Raw genomic sequence first — 17,671 nt, 5'->3', positions numbered from 1 at the left:
TGATCAGTTAGGGTCCAAATATTTAAAATCTACTTTTTGTATTAAAAATGTGCACAGTAAGTGCCCTCTACAGGTTAAAACCATCTGCTGCAACAGATTTTTTTTCCAACTCTCTGCTGGTCATCTGTTGCTCTGTGAATTTTGTGGTCCATCTGTCATCACCACAAAAGCTCAACAGTTACCATCCATTTTGCCCTAAACCCTTGCCTTTACTCTTAGCACCCCGAAACCACAGTTCATGGCTCTACATCGCTGGGGCACCCTAGGATTGTGGGTAATATAGTGCTGCCACATGGAATTGTGAATAAACCATGACCCTCTTTAAGACAGGGTAGATTATATACTTGGTTATGTCTTTAACATGACTCTATATCTTCATTTCACCTTTTAAAGAATGTTTTGTTAAACATGCTCATATGATGGTAACTATTAAGATGGACTAACTGAACAGCCCTACAAACAAGCTGATGTTCCAGGTCATTTAACCACTGACAGGGGGTGGCTGTGATTCAGTACAACCGGAAGGTCAATGGTTCAACCTTCAACTTGTGCAATCACATGTTATGTGTCCTTGGGCGAGACACTTAACCCCAAATTGCTCCCATTACTGCATCAGTAGTTTGTGAATGGGTACGAATGTGTACAAGTGGGATATGTTAATACTGATGGCCACTCTACGTCGCAGCCTTCGCCATCACTGAACGAGTGTGGTGTGAATGGGTATAAATGGGTAAGTGTGATCTGCAGCATAGAAAGTGCTTGAAATATCTACTTATATCCAAATATGCACACTTTATAAAACTGTCAGGGAATCACTGTAGTTAGTGGTATTTTTCTTCTTGAATTTCTGTAGAAAATTGTTTTTTAATTTGCTTTCAAGGTAATAAAAAAGGCATTTCCAATTGTGAATGAATGTATCTTTTCTTGTACAGTAATGGTGGCGGTCGCAGCGGCACCTTCTGTGCCTGCAGCATCCTCCTGGAGATGATCCAGTACCAGAACATGGTGGACATCTTCTATGCTGTCAAAACTCTACGCAACTGCAAACCCAACATGGTGGAGTCCCTGGTGAGAGTCTTTTAAAATGCCATGAGAGGATGTGTTAGTTGTTGAGTGATAAAGATGTTTGAGTTACTGTTTCAATGTTTTCACAGTTTCACTGAAAGGAATATTGTGGGGGGTTTTTTTCTGCCTGCAGGACCAGTATCGATTCTGCTATGACCTTGTCCTGGAGTACTTGGACTGCTTTGATGATAGATAGCAACTAAATGTTTACCACAGCGGCAGTATCCCACGCACTGCAGATTTGATTTTGATGGCACCCAGTGACCCCTCTGCTTTAATGTTTGGACCTGTGGCCTCAGCGCTGAATGGACTACAAAGTGAGGAGAGGAAAAAGAAAACATGGTCATGGTTTTAACTTTCAACCTTTAATGTACAGCTGTGATTTTCCTCCTTGTTGGTGATGTTTCTCTCTTTTGATATTTTTTGTGCTTTTCTTGGTCCTCTTTGCCTCTGGACTACAACTCTTTTGTGCTGAGAGTTTCAGTAGCAGTAAAACAATCTTTCCAGCTACAAAATGGACCCGTCTGGTTTGAAGAGGGGTCACATCAGCTGTGTTTCATTTTTTTCACTCAAATAGAAAAGTGGCTGGATCACAGTCCAGACTCTTAACAGGATTATTAAAAGGTGGAAGCATTGTCCTCTTTCTTAAGAGCTACATACAACAGCAGTCCACTGTGGTTGTGGCATGACTTATCTACCATACCATAAACTGCCTTATAAATGATGCTCGGACAGATTTATTCAAATCAATGAATAAATCCAGAAGGTTACTACACTGGTGTAAAAACAGCATCAGGAGCTTCTAAGAGGATATCTACAGGAATAAGACAGAGCCCAGTCCTAAGCAGTATTGATGCAGAAACTGTATAGTCGTACAATGTGTTGTATTTTGCCATAGCGTCTGAGCTGGATTACCATGTGTGCTAAAGGTGGATATTACCAGGGACCACGGCTCCTGGTCCTGAGCCACCATGGGAGATTCCTATCCCATTACTGTCACAGTGCCAATCCCACTGACTGACTTGAATCATCTCTTTATGTTGTTCTTGATATATGCCTACAAACATTCAGTATGTACTGCACTTGAAAGCAATTGTTTGTATGTCCCGCCTAGCGAGGAGGAAAAGGAAGGTGCAGAAATAGAAACACCCAGACCTGCTATAGTGGTATAGAAATGATCCTCCTTTATGCTATGGTTGAAAGGAGTAAGGTTAGAGAGAACATAACCTTAATCCTTTAAAAGAAACCCTTACCAGTCACAGGTTTGAGTCTGCTATTTCTTCTTTCTTTCATCATCTGAGGCGTTATGTTGTACTCGTCAAAGCAAGTTAAATTTATCTTTACCTTTTTTACATGGAGATTATACACAAGTATAAAAATGGGCATTAACATTGTGCAGAAGGAAAAATGCTACTTTGAATCCCCTCTTACCACTGAGAAAACAGGTGTTTTCACTTGTAAGCATTCTCAGTATCTCAAAAAAGAAACAGTGTTATAAAAAAGGAGATTAAGCAGGGCTATCCACAGACATATGGAGTAGTCAGCCTGTAGGAAAGAGTGGCCGACTAGGGGGTCCGAAAGCTTTCCTGCCTCGGGGCATTAAACAAAGTGAGGCACAATAATAAGAGGGTATCTGGGGGTTGTCTACAGAAGATGTAGAGCACCTAACGCCTATTTCCCTGCAACTGTAGGAATATTTAAACAATAGTGTGTGGTTCGAATTTGATTATGTAAAACTAAAACACAAAGTTATAGAACAATATCACAAAACATTTGGTTACTTCATGCATATTGCTATTTTCCTTGTTATTTTTCTTTTCCATTTATCAGTTTAGCCCTAAAATGAATGAAAACTTTTAGAGCTTAAAACCGGAGTCATATCAAAGCAAACATAAGGGATAAATTTGTGGTTTTATCACCATAAAATCAGTTTTACATTTCAGTAGAAAAGAAACAGACTACTCTACTTTGATTTAGTCTGTAACATACAAGATAAACAAGTCACAACACTTGAGTGAAACTTTTCTTTAAGTCACCAATAGGTTGTCCGCAGATAATGTCATAGTAGAGAACTCCAGATAGGGGGCATGAACTGATTTTAGCATACAGGAGTGCTATCTAACGGCCCACGTTTTGTGCTGTTTACCACAGCTGTTCAAATTGTGGAAAACAAAACGATCTCTCAGAGAAACGACAGCAGACATGGATTAAACGCCTCAGTCTAAAGTCTGGATGATCTGACTCAGACAATGCTTGTATATGGTCCATTTTAAGTGGTCCAGTATGGTTCAGTACAGTCTGGCTTGGTTAGGCTCAGTAAACCTTGATTTTGTCTGTGTTTCCACAGATGATGTCAGTCCATCCCTTTTTACAGATTGGGATCTTTTGGCTCAGCTGTTTTGGTTGCCAAACAACTCCTAATTTTGTGCCAGTTTGGCTTTTAAAATGTGGATAAAATAACAAAAACTAAAGAAAGGAAACTAGCTGTCAAACAGGAGCTAGCTCCAGTGGTTCAAAAAGAAGAGGCAACTTTGGGAACAGGCTCATTTCCAGGCCCAGTCGCTTTTTCCACAAGGTTTGTTTGGTTATAAGTATAACATAAGTAAAAGATATTTGTGACAAAATGAGGGAGAAAAGCTGTTAAAGTGGTGCAGCTAGCCTCAGTAAAAGACTCCACAAGAACTCTAGTCCCCCTTCATCTGACTAGGTGTGTAGTCTGCAGGATGGAGTAATTTGTGATATCGATGGCCTCCATGCCAGGTAAATCAGTTAACCCGTGGGAAAAATCCCTTTTTTTAAAGTGTAGGGATCATACTCATTGTATGTAGAAATTTTCTGAAGATTATTCATTTCTGGTGACTGTTTGCAGGTTTACTTAGAGTTATAATATATTAACTTTCCTCCATTTCCATTGATTCCTTACTGGTGTTATTTACTTCCTGCTGCCCCACCCGACTGTCAACATCATCAGGGTCACATCACTGCAAGCAACCTACTGGAGAAAATCATCCGACTGTAATTCAGTAGGAACTTAAGGACAGAAACTACTCAAAAATCCTGAATTTATAGTTACAAAAACATTCAGCACACATAATGACCTTTATTTTAAAAAGAAGTTAATTTATTTACAGCTCCATAACTAGGAAAATATTTATCCTTCACTTCATTATTAACCTCTTAAATATGGTATTCTCCTTGCCGGCTCCTGAAACTCCTTTAAGTACAGGATTTCAAAGAAGTTGTCTCTCCAGGACCTGCCCTAATAAACAAGGAGAGACACACACTCTGAGAAGAGGCAGCTAGGTGAACTCTGCTGCGAGTTTGCGGCTCACGCTCTGCTTCAGGTGCAGGACTATGTGAGGAATCTAAACAGTATTCAGACATCAGCAGGCTCCCACAGGTTCACTGATAGAGCAGCTCATTTTTGATGAGGATGAAGTCATGAGGAAGCTGAAGTGTAGTCAGTGATCTGGTGCAGGATCACTGAAAGGAAGTGCCTGGACACTTTTTGGTCGAGAGTGGAAGGATTGTGTACATACAGATGTATATTATGTTCTGTGAATACTTTGTGAATAATATACTATATGTTTGCCGAGAGTAAAGACGTAACCACTACATAACCACCAAGGTGAATGTGCTGTAAATGAACATTTTGTGAGTTTTATTGCCAGAAATTTTAACAAGAGTCTGAGTAAAACATGTCTGTTCAAGCATGTGTGAATCCATCACATTTCATAAAGTTGATTTCAAAATATTCCACATCTTTGCTGTGTTTTCCAGCAGCCTCCACCGTGTGAGTGCATTGTACTTTTACCATTCCAAAGCTTTTTATTCTCTCGGAGAGTCCCGTAGATTTCACTCGTGCGTCTCTATGAACCGACAGAAAATGACTACTGTGTTTTTGCCCATTGTATTTGTGGGGGGAAAGGTGTGTATTTAATGAGAGAATATGCAGAAGACGTGTATTTTGGGGTCAGGATGGGGGTATGTTCAGAGGAATAACAATAAAAGAACAAGGGGGAAAAAAGAGATATGTGTGGTTGTCATCTTATCGGATGTTCTGGTAAAAATGCAAACCCAGCGAGAAAATCCAGTGTGGGTTTTTATAATTGGTTTGTCAGCAGAAGCAGAGAGCTGACAGCTGGGCAGGACTTCCTGTCTATAAGGCTCTGACCCTCCTGCGGTTTCTCATACGGATGTGTTCTTTTAGCAGCTCCCCTCGCCTTGAACCACATCGACCATTTGATCTCCGCTCCTCTTTTTAATCTCTCACTTTATTTTTTTCCCCTTTTCATCATCCCCCCTCTCTTCCTCCCACACAGCCCCTCTCTCTCTCTCTCTCTCTCTTCCTCTCTCCTCGTTTCACCTTCCCCCATCCTCAGCTCCATCACTTTCATTTCTTCCTCCCATCCTTCTCCATCACTCTCTCTCTCTTGCTCGGAGTAAGGTGACTCCAGACCGCAGACTTCCTCTTTCACCCACAGCTGTGTTGAATAATGCAGGAGTCCTGCAAGCGGATCCAGTGTTTAGCAGAGGGACAAGCTGGATTAATTAGAGGACAAGACCCCCTTACTGCTGGGTTTAAGACACTCCAAATTATTTTCCTGGGAGAAGGAACACCTTAAATTCACATAACATAAATTGGGAAAGAAAAGTGCAAAAATTGTGCTTTTTTTCATTGAAAATATACCAAATAATTGAAGCATTTCTTCACTAAGGAGCTTTTACAAAGAGGTAGGTCATTTACCAGATCCTATTTCATTTCCTCAATTTACTTTTTTTACCTGCAGAAAGCTATTACAGCAAGAAATCCTTAGCGGCAGGCTCCATCATCCTACACTCCTCATTTTTGACCGCTGGTTTAAATTAGCAGGTAATTGGAATCTTATCATTTAATTCTGGCAGTGTAATGACTGCAGAGTGTAAAGTAACTTATCACCCAGCCAAGATTCAGCTGGGTTTTTGTCTTTTCTCTGCGGGCTCCATGTCTAATGTTCCTGCGCTGACAGGCTGGATGAATGTCAGACTCTCCCCTGGTGTCCCTGGTGAGTCTCACTCTCGATACGCTCTCATAGGTGTTTTTGTAAAAAAAAAAAAGAAAAAGAAAAAAAAAAGTGTTGAGGTCCAACAGTTAGCTGTGTCAGGTTGTGTTGGAAAAAACAGACGCACAGACGATTCTTAAAGTGCTCCCTCTTTTTTAATCCATTCATTAAAGTAAAGACGGTTTAATAGTTTTAAAACAGACAGACATCAGCACTGATGTCTGTTTATGACCTACAAAAGCAAACATTTCCAACAATACACATACACAAACAATGAACTGTGCTAAACACTGACCTCGTGGGATGCTCTTTTGATGGCAGACTAATAAGCTAAGTAGCTTAAAATGTTGATGTCTCAATTCGTGGTCATAATATGAGAACAACTTGTTCAAAAACTCAACACTTTACAAATGTTTTCCAAAAATAAACATTAAACTACTCAGTTATTACCTGAAAAGCATGATTTCAATAAAGATGCTCAGACACAGTGCTTCCATTAAGGCAGCTTCATGGCGAAAGAAGCATTGTGGCCGAGAGCTTCTCCCTCCCAAGAGAGCTGCAGACATAAACGCTCAGATGCTTGGACATTAATAAACTCATGCACATTGTTATAATTCAGGTGTCTTTTCAGTAAAACAACTCCATAAGGTGTATGTACCAAACAGTAAACCAGCGTTTAATTTCATGGATAAATTTCACATTTTCATAGAGCAAAGATTTTTAAAAGTGTAAATCTGGCCTCTTGCTGCATCGGGTTCCATAATGCTTTTTGGCTCCCATCCGGTGGAACCACAAGCCGTAATACGTTAGCATTTTTTAACAAGTTTTCTTTATCGATTTGCAAAATTCATCCACAAAAATGAAACGCTGGTTCACTGTTAAGTAGTTCACCTTATGGAGTTCAGTTTTCAGTGAAACGACTCCTCAGCTAGAAAGACATCAGGGTGGAGACGTGGGACCCTGTAGGATCACCCAGCACTATTGAATGGCACTGGGATCGCCTCTTGTACATCATGACTTGGACGTGTTCAATGGGGCGGTAGATTACGGATTAAAAAAAGAATAATTCAAAAAGGTTATCACAAGGTTAATAAAGGTTATGGATGTCTGAAGATGAATGATCACTATAAAGGTTGAGCAGGTAGATCCCAGATAAAGAACACAAGAAAATATCTGTACGCTAAAAGTATTTCAGTCAGTCATTTCACATTTGCAATTTTTCAAGCATTTATTTTGGTAGCATAGCATAGTTTGGCATAAGGCTCTGACTTATCTTTCCTCACTGATTTATCTTACATGCTGAATTGAGGAGTGATGAGACAACATCTTAAACTCCCAGTTGGAGCCAACAGGTGGATGCTGGGGTGGAGGTGGGTTTAAGGGAGAGCACAGTGCCTAACCAGGGCAGCAAGCGATTGAGAGCAGAGGAAGAGACTGGAAATCTTATAGCTTAAATAGACCACTAAATTAGGAGGATGTGAGTAATGTGATTTGATTGGATGAATGTCAGGTGTGAATCATTAGGCTCAAAATTACTGTCTGAACTAACTCACAAAGTTCGTCACATTTTTAACTACAATATGTTACAAAGAATTTTGATTTTATCAAAGGGACTCTGCTTTTAACACAAGATCTTTGTCATATTTGTATCCCTCCATGAATTTTAACAATTGTTTTAATGACTTAACTTTAAATTTATGTTTTTAATTTAACTATTTTTAACTGTCTGCTTTTTAAAACTAAATTCAATCTATCATACATTCAATCTATAAAAGTTTACAATAAAAAAACTACTGCTTGGTAACTTAGTATTATTAATATTATTATGAAATAATTATACTGTGAAAGTATATATTAAAAAATGTTGAATTTGTGTAGATATGAATTACTTCTCAGACATTAAAATTTAACCATTTCAGGTCAAATTGTGGCATTTCTGAAAGCTCCATGATCCTAAAACAAACAGTTATGCTCAATGTCTGTCAGGATATTTGGACAGGTTGGATACCATTGAACACAAGGCTACTTTTGGCATCTCCACTAAACCAAGTTAGTCCTTACTTTTGATATTTGTGCTTTTAATATATGCTCGTTATTCCTTTGGGCTATAAAGGATTGGTGCATAATTTAATTGCAGGTCATTGCCAAATATAAAACCTTTATATATATCCATGAATACTGAACGGTGACTGGGCCTTGTAACAGCCTGTGTTTTTATTGATGAAGGCAGACTGTCAGATAGCTCATGGGTATTTCATAGCAGTTCTAATTTAAAAAAAAAAGGGCAGAAATAAACTATGCTAAAAATATAAAGATTTGTGGTTGTAAAAAGTGTGTGAACTTGCTGTGACCTGAACTTTTGGTTTTGTATGCACATTGTGTATGTCTTTGCAGATAAAAGGGTGAATACTGATCTCATTTAATAGACGCATGTCATATTAAAGCAAGTTTTTGGTCTTGCATTAACTTCATTTCAGTGATGTTTAGTTTTTATTAATGTGATGTGTTGCTTCTTTTATGACAAATTTCCTTTGTTGGTTTGTCATCAGTAGTAGATTCTTTGACTTGCTGTAGGAAACTAAAAGAGGTGAATTTGATACTCAAATAGCATTAAAAGAAGTGACAAATATCTAGTATGTGCAGGTTATAGAATATAAGTTTGAAAGCTTCTGAAAAGCTTCCTCACTTTGGGAAAGTATTTTTCTAAAGAATACAGTGGTGTATAGATGCTAAATGTTTCCTTTTGAGGGCCAAAAGCTTCAGTAGTAGATGCAGTTAAAATCCGATATTCACTGGGAGTTTATTGTGACAAAAGCTTTTATGAATGACCTTGCCAAATCTGAAGTCAATATGTAGAAAGAAGATGCATATCCTTTACCTTGGAGTGGAAGCTGTTAGAGGCTTTTAGAAAGGAGAAGCATTATCTGGATCAATGTGTGATATGATTTTTTGGAGGCAGTACAGACTTGTAACCGCTATTCTCTGAGGAGTAAATCTGCTCCTCTGTCTGCAGTTTTTCTGTGAAATACACACGGTATACACACAAACATGCTATCTTGTCATACCATGGAGCTCAACTTCTGCAGGAAAGTGCAGCAGAGAAGACAGGAGGCTCCAGCTCTGTGTTCAGCAGAGCGAGAAGGGAGAGGAGCTGGCCAGATGGCTCCATCCACCATGTTTTCTCGCCGGATCCATCGGCACAGTCAGCCGGGCCGCGGCCCTTATCTCGGCAGTGTGCTCTCAGCTCAGTGAAAGTCACGGTTCACGTGAACGAGAGGGAGCCCGTGATGGTTCCAGCCCAGATCACTCAGGCAAACAAGAAGCCAGAGACAGATAACCAGGATCAGAGGACACATGAGCGACTCGACTGTCCCCTTCCCTCTTTATCACACTCACCTTTTGCTGTGAGTTTGGTTTGATTTAGAGACACCAGAAACCTTCAGCTTGGGATTCTTTGACCTGTAGCACGTTGTGGTCTTAAATTCAACAGTTGAATCAATTCAGTGGAGAGAAACAAAATGGATGGCAACAAATGAAACACAGCAACAGAGTCAGGGGAAGTGGGGAGCAATGTTTTTCAACTTTGAGAGCTGAAATATCAGTTAAGTTAAAGCTCCTGTGTGGATTTTTTATGTTATTTTTGATGCCTCTTTAAGTTCTAAAACAGGAAATAAGACCATCAGCAAGTCAGAGATGTAAACTACTGCTTTGTCCTTAGGGTGTTGCCAAAATCAACACAAAGACAATGTTTCTTACAGGAGCTCAAAGTTTACTTTATGTTGTTTTCTGCAATATAAACATATAAACAATAGCACGTTAGTGAATTTGATTAAATATGGAAGTTGTTATTTGGACATCCATCTTTTTTACTTGATACTCTCATATAATTCATACTGAATGTGACATAACATTAAGTCTGCAGCACTATGGCTTCATTATTTGGCCCAACATGCCTTAAGGTTTTGCACGGTTTTGTTCCTATACCACTGATACCAACATGTGTTTTAAACATAAAGGTGTTGATCTGAAACCAAATCTGAATTTCTTCATAGTAAAAAGATCTCAGGTGAGTGAAGTTATCTCACTCCAACGATTGTCTCTTATTCTCTGAACATATAGAGACGTGAAGCCTTGAGGGTCTCTGTGGAGGAGCTTGTAAATGATCTTATGTCAACATGAGCCATTTCTAGGTTGTGGCAATAAAGCATCTTGGAGCTGCCATGAATTTGAGGGATGGGCTTATCTAAAGGTCAGCGCTTTGAGGGACTGGCTTAGCAACTGGATTTATCCTTCGGTTTATTTAGAGCAGAAAAATGAGGCCACATGCAATGGCTAACATCCATCACACTTTATTATGATCCTCGACAAACGCCAACAAGTACACATCATAAGTATTTCTGATGTGTTTAAGGGTGGTAAACAAACTCTGTGATATACTGGTGTCAATACAAATATGGCATTTGACTTGATTTGATTGGTTTACAGTTGTTAGAATTATCCAGGAATACAGCAGCTTCCCATGCATCCAGTTAAAAAATAAACTTCTTGGATAGTTTCCACAGTTCTGTCCCTTTAGGATTTTTTTTTTCTGCACATCAGCATATTTGTGTGTTTTTAATCCATTTATTCAAAGACAGGATGGGCCATAAATCCTGCTATCAACTTTAAAGGCAATTAAAACAACAAAGCTAAACTGCAGCCACTCCTTACAGTTTGTTTTCTTGAACGGCTTCCAGGTTTCCTTTAAGTCTCTGTTTATACTCTTATTCCTCCATCATCTCCCTCTTTCCCACCCCTCCTCCCTCCTGTCTCTGTCTCCCTCTCTTTTTTTCCCTTTTCTCCTGCGGCCCTTGTGGAAATAGATGCAGCCCTGAGTGGACAGTTGCACTGCTGATAGTACTACATTAACCTCGAGGAGAACAACGGTCGTCCTCCTCTTTTCATCTCTCTTCCACACTTCCACACCCCTGAGAGTGTCTGTAGTACCCCTGCTCCTCCATCTGACATCCCTGCAGCTCTGTGTCCTCTGCTCCATCCCTGTAACTCATTTCTTCCTTCTGCCATGGCTGAGTAATGTTACCAGCCAAGGAAACAGCTTCAATGAAAACAAGGCCTACGGCACCACCCATACTCACAAACTTACAAAGATGTCTTTAACAATGCCCTTCATTCATCCAGAACTTCAGTCTGTCCATATTTAAACTCTAATACACCTGCAATGGCAGAAGGAGTTACTAACTTCAGCAGCTGAGATAGAAGAGACTCTGCATACAACAACTGTTAGCCGGGTTCTTCACCAGTCAAAGCTTTATGGGAGCATGGCAAGGAGAAAGCCACTGTTGAAGCAAACTCATTAAATCTAAACTAGAGTTCACCAAAAGGCATGTGGGAGACTCCCTGATCAAGTGGAAGAAAGTTCTTTGGTCTGATGAGACCGAAATGGTGCTTTTTATTCATCGAACAAGATGCTACATTTGCACATGACCACAAACACATCATCTTCACTGTGAAGTACAGTGGTGGCAGCATCATGCTGTGGGGATGCTTCCCAACAGCCAGTCCTGGAAGGCTCATGAAGGTAGAGGGTAAAATGAATGTGGCAAATACAGGAAAATCCTGGAAGACAGTCTTGTTCAGTCTGCAAGAGAACTACGCCTTGGGAGAAGGTTTATTTATTTCTTTTATTTTCCAGCAAGACAATGACCTGAAGCATAGTCTGCCTGAGACCTATCTACACAGACTCAGTGCTGTGATTTCAGACAAAGGTGCATCTACTCAATGCTGATGTAAAGGATGGAAATTTATGCTGTCACTTATTTTACATTGCATAGTTTTATTTGATTTCACATGAAAGGTTTTTTTTTGTTTGCATTTTTTGGGTCTAAAATAGCAAAGTTGTATTGACCATGATTAATTTATAAAATCAATAGAGGGGTAAAACATCCAAGGGGATACATTTTTCTTATAAGTACTGTAGCTGAAATAATGTTTTATGTGTTTCTCTCCAAAACAGCTGTCTGAGTATAGTTGCCCCTGAAATTGTCATTCAAACCAGCCTTTGATCAGCACCACAGGGCAACACATTTATCGAGTTAATAACAGCCTAAACCTCCCTCAGCTTGGTTTATTTAAACTACCAAACAGCTGAAACTGGTTCAATAGAGTTAACGCTGTAAGAGACGGGGGATGCTGTCAAGTCTAGTAAATGATATGCAGTTGCCACTTCAGAAAAACTGATTTAAGCACAGAACACAATTACTTCCTGTGGTATTTCTAGGTTGAAGTGAACACACCTATTTGGCTTTCATACAATTTTATAAAATATAATTTCCTTTTTTTAAATACAGACACCAATTTTATTGGTCATATAAACTTGAAAACAGTCCAAATGACTGCCATGGTCTTTCTAGTGTCAATAAGATCAACCCATACTAAATATCAATTCTTAAAGGATAAAAAAAATCTCCATCCTCACAAGATGAAATTGTTCAGCAATTTTTGGTGCTTTTATGCCTTTATGTCTTAGAACAATGGTAGGAGAAGGAAATTGCAGACAGTGTGGTGGCTGACAGGGGAAAGGAGTCACAGGTTTGACTTGAATCTCCATCCACCAGCTTGGAGGATAATAGCCTCCTTACATGGGGTGGGAACTGCTACAGAGAAACACAAGAAACACTTAAGGAGACTAAAACTGACATTTGATTTTGTGCAATGAATGAACTGATTGTGTGTAGGAAACTAAATTGCTGTTATTTTGACCTTTATGTATCTATACATGAGGGCTATAAAAAATGAGTCGACTTTTTGTATAGATTTAGCCAAAGACATTTGTCAGCATATGTATAAATGAAAGAGGGTAGGAAGAAAAATGGAGACTGCTCCTTTTCAAAGGTGAAAAAAGCACATCTATCTATCAACACCACAAAGTTTTCTAATCAACATTTGATGCCAAGTTTGCTTATAACGACAGATCTTGAGAGTAAATCAACACATTTTATCAGGTGGTGTTGAGCTGACTATTCTTAGCTGTGAGCAGTGACTTCCTGGAATCTGCAGAGGCAAACGTGTGGAATATCACAGAAGCAAATGAGTTATTTCCCTGAAATGTAAAGCAGTTCTTTGAAACGATTTATTTCATAGTTGTCTGGGAGCGTTTTGCTTAATTGTGCATGTGCTTCTTTATCGACTTGGCAAACTAAGCTGACCTTTTTACTACCTCTGTGAGACAAACTAGTTTGACTTTAACAGCAAGGCTGACTGACTGGGCTACAAATTGGTCTCTGGGTTTAAGAGTCTTGTCTCCTGCCCAGAGACAGCAGCTGTCAGTGTCATGTTCGGCTCTCTCTCAGCCTTCAAACATAATTAGAGAGAGGAAGGCGCTATTTCTCTTCATCTCCCTCCGTGGCTCTTTCATTTAATGCTGTGCCTGGACCACGGAGCACCGGGGATTATGCTGTCATGTCGTGTAGGCCGGGATCCTGGGTATACATGCATGCAGATATGAACTCTTTAATATTTCATTGCGCAGGTCGGGCTTCTCTGCTGTACCGGAAGAATACCTTCTTGTGAGAAAAAAGTCTATGGAGACTGCTGTCAGACAGGATAACAACAGAATAATTCATGGCCCTGTTTTCCTACATTTAACTGTCTACCTCTCGTTTTTTCCTCACAGCCTATTATCAGTTTCACTCCTGCTCTTGCAATTTCTTGAATTACTTTTTTTCACATCTCCTCACTTTGCCTTCCATCCTGTGTATCTGTTTCCTTTTTTCTAAATATCCTCTTTAACAAACTCTCTACTTTTAAGCTCCTTTGTCCTTTTTTCTCTCCATGACTCACCTGTTCATCCTCAGGTGAGGAGGCTGGTGGAGATGGGAGTCTCTAGCAACTGCTGAAGCATCTGCTGAATGGAGATCTCGTCTGCACCCCCCCGTCTGTCAGCTGTCTGCTCCATGGTGTGACCAGGTCGACGGGGTCGTGGCATGTTTTACCGGGTTGTGTTTTTAATGTTGTTATGTCAGTCAAAGTGGGAAGAACAGCGTCCTCAGAGGAGGCCATGCTCACACTCCCCACTGAGAGAACCAGCACCCCTTCCTGCATCCTGTTTTGCATCACGTTTAGCTTCAGCAGTGTGGCACAAATCCGTCATACTGGCCATGTAATAGATCTTGCTTTGTGCTGTCACTTTCATTTGGAGAGCTGCTGCTTCACTGTTAACTCTGATTGTGGAGTGTTTGAAGAAAGGACGGGGGAAGGAAAATATGACAACAGCTGAATCATAAAGTCGCTCTCTCCACAGTGTGAGCTGGACTTGCTCTTCTTACTCCAGCTTTGTTATTTAAAGAGTTCAGTGATGCACTCTGGTGTTCATAACAGCTTTTTTGATGTTAATCTGATGGAATGAGCAGAAAAAAAGAGAGACAGAGAACCATTCTGCGTATCCCATTGAGCTCGACATGTGTCTCTGAAGTAACAGCCAATGATTGTACTTGTCATGCATGGTAGAGAGCATGCCTGCACGATGGATGGAGAAATAATTATGTGATCCTCTTGTCATTGTCCTCTGATGGCAGAAAATCTTTTTCCTCTCGTTCAAAAAGCAGGAAAAAAGTGTTGTGTTTTGTGGACGTTCTGAGACCTTTTTATCATTTTGATACAGATTTCCAAAGCATAGATGTACAACATTTAAAACCAAATACCAAATACAGATACCAGATCATGATTTAAAGAATCGTAGCTGTTCCTGGCTCATGTAATGTATGATGAAGAACTTTGCTGGTTTGGTACCTTTACCAGGACATAATCATGATTCTGTATGACATGACATGCTCCATAGATCTCTATCACTCACATAGCCTGTCCCACCTCATATTCACATGCTCCATCTGCAAAGCCAATGCTCTGGTCTGTCTGCAATGCATGTCAGAAGCACCACTCTGCTCTGCTTAATATACAGGCTGAGCCTATTTTAAGAATTCCCTAAATGGAGATTAACTGGAAAAATAACAAAATAAAAAGTTCTGAAGGCACAGAATTATTATCTAGTTTCAGGCCCAGAGAGGCTAATCTGGAGAAGTGGGAGAATTCCCAGTGGGCCAGGCTGCTTTTGGGCCAGGAGGGCCGGTGTACAGTGGCATTAAACAGGCTGCACTCACAAGGGATAGACACAGGCAGGAGTGCTCATTGTTTGAGTTGCGTTTACCCTCAAAAAACTCTCTCTCTCTCTGTCTCTATCTGTCGGAGTACAGTATATATCCTGTTCTAAGTAACAGGTGCCCAGAAAAACATCCCTTAGGATTAAGGGATATGTAAATAGAATTATCTTGACTTCCAAGTGATTGAAAAGAAAGTTTTTTATGAAGGGAAAGACTTTAAAGCTACAGGAGTTGTACCTGTACAACTGTAAAACCTGTCCTTAAAATGAATAAGTAGAATGGGTGGTCATTTATAAGTAAAAATATGAATAGATTAATGTTATTAGAAAGAATATACTCAATCCACAATTATATATCTGTAGTAAAATCTTGGGAACTGAAGTTGGCTGGTATGAAACTTAAAATGATACTCCAGCCCTGTCTACTCCACAGAGATGACAGCAAACTTTTGAGTCCATCCTTTGAGACGGAATGGCAGACATTCATGGTTTCTAGTGTGGACAAGATATCTGTATGTGCACACCAGAAATTATATATTAAAGGACAACTCTGAGTCTAAATTTGCTCCAGTTGTAAAACAGGAATGCTGAGTTAACTTTAGCAAAAGACATAGTCTTAAAATCTTGCCTTGTCAACCATAAAAAACATGAAGTTTAACATTGTTGATTTATTTGGTGTATATATATGTATGACTAATAGACATTCTCTTCTTAAAGTACACTGTTGTCTGCTAGCCTAAAGACTGACTTAGTCATTTTAGCTCTTATAGGAGTGAGGTGCTATTGTGTAAAGGCAAAGAAAGGGGACTGCATGATCAGTGCAAGGACTAGCATATCTGCTGATACCCAATGCTGCATTTAAGATTCTATCAGTCATTTTTAATTCTGCCATATATGAATAAAACAATATAAGTATAAAACACTGATATGATATCAGTTATGTAATTCCCTGGTTACTGAAGTGGAGTCAATACCCATCACTGGTGACTGCCATTTTGGAATTTTTGTCTCTGTCTCTGTGGAGCTGAGATGGGCCTTTAGCTTCAATGTGCCCTTCTGTAAAGCCTGATTTATGAGTTACAGTTGAAGATATGCTATTGTTGCACACTTGGACAAAAACAGGGACTTCCAGGTGTGCATGGGTTTGTTTAATAAACTTTTCTGTAAATACAAGAACACAAGCACATCAGCTTGGCGTGGCATCATACCAGCGGGTATCTTGGTCTACTCAACAACGCATGCGCAACTGTGCATCAGCAAGACCACTTGGCTGCCCCAAACAGTGCCTGTGTAACCTTTACTTGCTTTTACCACAAATAATCCTGCTAAAATTCTTCTAGTGCTTTGTGTATGAATATATCAGGTTGGAACTGAATTAAGTAATTTACAATTTCATAAAAAAAATAAAAAGGATTGAAGGGGGGTTTTTCCTTGACTCCATTCAAATGCACAAAAGTGTCCATTAACATGCTCCACATTCCTATGGGTCCCACACTGTTGCCTACTCTATAAGTCACTGTAGCCTGTGCCCTGTTCAGAAGCCTACACATGTAGCTGACGTGCACTTCCTCAAAAATAAAACAACCTGTTGAAACAACACAGACAGCAAGTCCTGTGATTTTTCCACAAGATAGCACTGGTGACTGCCAGTCTCTGAGATATGTCAACATGAATGTTGTGTGAACTGTAAAGTGACTTTAAATCACAACAGGCAGTAATACAACCAATCAAATGAACCTGCAAGCATCTGAAAATATGAGACATGCATCTCCTCATTCATGTCTCTCTGTCACTGAACAAGACATTTTGTCATCCTCTGTCTCAGCTGATACTCCAGCAATACTTTCCATCTCCTTAAATATCTCCTTTGGTATGTACTGCCGTGTGGCATTAGGGCGGAGTATCGCAATTCTCAAAGTGTAATTCTAACTCCATTCAGAGTTAAATGGCCTTCATTGTTGGAGTTATTTGACAATGTTGAATATTCAGTGTTAATCCAACTCTGTAGAAAGTCAGTTCTCAAAAATGGGGATAGAGTTCTCCCATCATGCTCTTGGACAGAGTGTTTTGATGTGTTTTAGATATGTTTGGATATTCTTATACAGTATGTATTTATATGTTGCCTGTTGATCACAGTTGGGATTGATTTATTCATATTTCTGATGAATTATTGTTTTTGATTTAAACACTGCTGCACCATGAGTAAAGTTATCCACCAAGTTGTTCAATTACTGCCTGCAGAGGGGATGGTCTCTAATAAAGCATGCAGAGCAGACTTTCAACTATTATAGTTTCATATCTATCTTATTGCTTTGATTCAAAATAACACAATAATTGTGTTATAAATACACTTAAATGTGTAAAAAAACCACTGTGTTAAGAAATTAACACTACAAGAGAGTTAAGATAT

At 39.5% G+C, this 17,671-nt stretch overlaps 1 protein-coding gene across 2 annotated transcripts in view; it reads left to right on the top strand.

The window, feature by feature from the left end:
• The window catches only part of ptprub (protein tyrosine phosphatase receptor type Ub), a 292,943-nt gene extending 287,862 nt beyond the window's left edge, over positions 1-5,081 (top strand). For both annotated transcript variants that reach the window (XM_041793097.1, XM_041793096.1), the window contains 2 exons: positions 933-1,068; positions 1,199-5,081. In XM_041793097.1, coding sequence (XP_041649031.1) covers positions 933-1,068; positions 1,199-1,261 — 199 coding nt within the window. In that variant the 3' untranslated portion in view covers positions 1,262-5,081. The remainder of the gene's footprint in view (positions 1-932; positions 1,069-1,198) is intronic.
• The last annotated feature ends 12,590 nt before the right edge of the window (positions 5,082-17,671 follow it).

The sequence above is a fragment of the Cheilinus undulatus genome, linkage group 8 (genome assembly GCF_018320785.1).
Source record: "Cheilinus undulatus linkage group 8, ASM1832078v1, whole genome shotgun sequence".
Lineage (NCBI taxonomy): Eukaryota > Metazoa > Chordata > Actinopteri > Labriformes > Labridae > Cheilinus > Cheilinus undulatus.
The sequence above is the reverse complement of the archived record's forward strand: the minus strand, read 5'-3'. Positions and strand labels throughout refer to the sequence as shown.